This window comes from Fukomys damarensis, unplaced genomic scaffold (genome assembly GCF_012274545.1).
Source record: "Fukomys damarensis isolate Sample0158 unplaced genomic scaffold, DMR_v1.0_HiC HiC_scaffold_22, whole genome shotgun sequence".
In the NCBI taxonomy this organism is placed as follows: Eukaryota; Metazoa; Chordata; class Mammalia; order Rodentia; family Bathyergidae; genus Fukomys; species Fukomys damarensis.
Genome location: NW_022900934.1, coordinates 4,381,946 through 4,384,351, shown reverse-complemented (window position 1 = coordinate 4,384,351; position 2,406 = coordinate 4,381,946). Strand labels below are relative to the sequence as shown.

The following is a 2,406-nucleotide window of genomic DNA, read 5'->3' as shown; positions in this document are numbered from 1 at the left end:
CGCTGCCGCTGCCGGCGCGGCACGGTTTCTCTTTGGGTTAAGTATGCAGTCTTTAAGACCACCTTAAATCCACCGTGAACACCAACCAAAATGTCCTTTAACCCTTCGCCGGGATGCAGAAATCTGAGTTCTGCCCCCCAGGGCCCCCCCAGGCCCCCCCCCGCGTTGATGCTTCCGGGGCAACAGCCTGGGGGTTTTACTTCTCTGCGGCCCGCGAGACCCTCTTATTTTCCTGCGTCACTGCCCACAGAAACGAGGGAGAGCCCTGCCTGTGCTTTCCTGCGCCAGTGCCGAGAACCCCACAGTGTGGTGGGGCTGGGGGACATTGACGTGCGTTACCGGAGCCCACCTCAGCAAACGACAAATGGTAAACAAAATATACCGAAGCGTCAGAAAGTACCCCAGGGCATTTAAAAAAAAACAAATCGTGCGCTCTCACTGGCTAGCCCCTCGCCCCTCGCCCCTCGTCTTCTCTACCCTCCAGTGGGCTCACGACCACCTGTCGCATCCCGGCACCCGCGCGCCTACATCCCCTTCTCAAGCGTCTAAAGTCTCATTTTCTGGACTTGGGGCTCACGACTGGGGGCTGTCTGGGGCTGGGGCTTTGGCCACGGGGCTCAAGGATATTCTTAGGGTGATAAAAGCTTCCTGCAGTCCCCCCTTCTCCCCCCGAGGAGAGTCAGCTGGGGAGGGAGGATTTCAGCTCCCACTCTCCAGCGTCGAGAGGCCCACGTCTTGCATCACGTGTCACACAACGCAGGAGCGCTTTCGTTCTGACCAGGGGAGAAGCGAGGATAAACGCTCCAAATCAGTCGGGGAGAGGAGAGGGAGGAGCAGAACTGTCCCTGAGAGCCTGGCGCTCACCAGCCCCCTTACCCAAAGTCTGGAGCTGCTGGCGCCCGGAGCCGGAGCCGGAGCCGGCTCGGCACTGGAACCTGCGTCCTCTGGCGGCCGAGAGAAAGCGCTGCTGGCGATTTTCGGGCCGAATCGGCGCGCTCCTCAGATCCAGGCAGGCGCAGCTGACCTGGAAAAGAGAGAGGAAGAGAAGAGGAAGCAAGGGGTGAGCGGCCAGAGGGCATCCTGAGGACGCTAAGATGATGCGGAAGAGCCAAGACTCCACTGGCGAGAATTGAGTTGCTTCTGCCACGGTTTGGTATCCCACCCCAACCTCGCAAGGGTTGGAGACTGAGGCTGAGAAACTTTCCAGCTGGTACTTTGACATTTTTTGAAAATAATTTTTTTCACCCTAGTTTGGTTGGGTGCTCCGTCTTACGGGGCGCCAATTTATTTTTAAAGGTCGCCACCGTGTTATGGGCATGCGCAACTGCCTCCACGGCAATAATATGCCAGGACAACGCGATATCCCCCCTGAAATCGGGGGGCAGCCTGAACAACAACCTTTGGCGGCCCCAGGGGCAGCTGCCCCCGGTGCTGGGCCTGGCCCAGCCGAAGAGATGGCGGCCCAACCGACTCCCAATGAGCCCGTCCCCGTCGAGGTCGAAGGAGAGGCCTGCGGACCCCCTGAGGTCTCCATCCCCGACGTCCAGGCAGTCGAGGAAGACGGAGTCTGCGGAAACTACAGCCCACCTCCTGAAGAAGCCATGCCCTTTGAGGTCGAGCAGCCCGGCGGCGGCGGCGATTTCTGGCCCACCCAGAAGCAGCCTGGATCCTCCGACGGGGCCCTTGCAGGCCTGGGGGCCTTCTGTTCAGCGCTCACGGAGCCCGGAGCATCCGATGGTGAGAGACCAGTGCGGGGAAGCTACAGCCCTCCACCAGAAGAAGCTATGCCGTTTGAGTTTGACCAGCGTGCGCAGGGAGGCCGTGGCCAGCGTGTCCTGCAGGTCCCAGACCTTGCTCCAGGAAGTCCGTGTGCAGCGGTCCCCGGAGCTCCTCCCGTGGAGCCGCGATCCTGCGGTCCTGAGAACGCGGGCTTCAGAGGAAGACGCAGCCCTCCCCCTGAGGAGGCTGTGCCATTCGAACTTGAGGGAGAAGCATTTGGGGACGACAGCCCACCCCCTGGGCTCCCCCGAGTTGTCCCACAAGTCGACTGTGGCAGCCACCCCGAGGCTGTTGCGGTCCCGGATTCAGTCCGCCTCGCTCCCGCCGCGGATGCGCCTGCCCTGCGGGCCGCAGTCACCCTCGGCAGCCCATCCCGAGAGGCTGTCAGAGCTCCTTGCAACTTCGTGGGCGACGGCCCCCCGATGGAGCTCTCCAGACCCTCAGTTGAGATTGGCAGAGCACCCCCTGGGGTCAACGACGACACTCCTGTCAACACGGACATCCCCCCAATCGCGAAAGACGGCCCGCCCATCGAGATCTCGGGAGCCCCAGATAAGAGCGAGCCAGCAGCGAGACCCCCAGTCGGGAGAGAAGCAGCCGAGATGGAAGGAAGCTCAGCGGCCGCGG

General features: G+C 61.9%; 1 protein-coding gene across 1 annotated transcript in view; it reads left to right on the top strand.

Moving 5' to 3' along the window:
- Positions 1-1,310: 1,310 nt before the first annotated feature.
- LOC104865357 (guanine nucleotide-binding protein G(s) subunit alpha isoforms XLas) overlaps positions 1,311-2,406 on the top strand; it is a 53,303-nt gene continuing 52,207 nt past the window's right edge. Inside the window, exon 1 of the mRNA XM_010628832.1 lies at positions 1,311-2,404. Within this exon, the coding sequence (XP_010627134.1) occupies positions 1,311-2,404 (1,094 nt within the window). The remainder of the gene's footprint in view (positions 2,405-2,406) is intronic.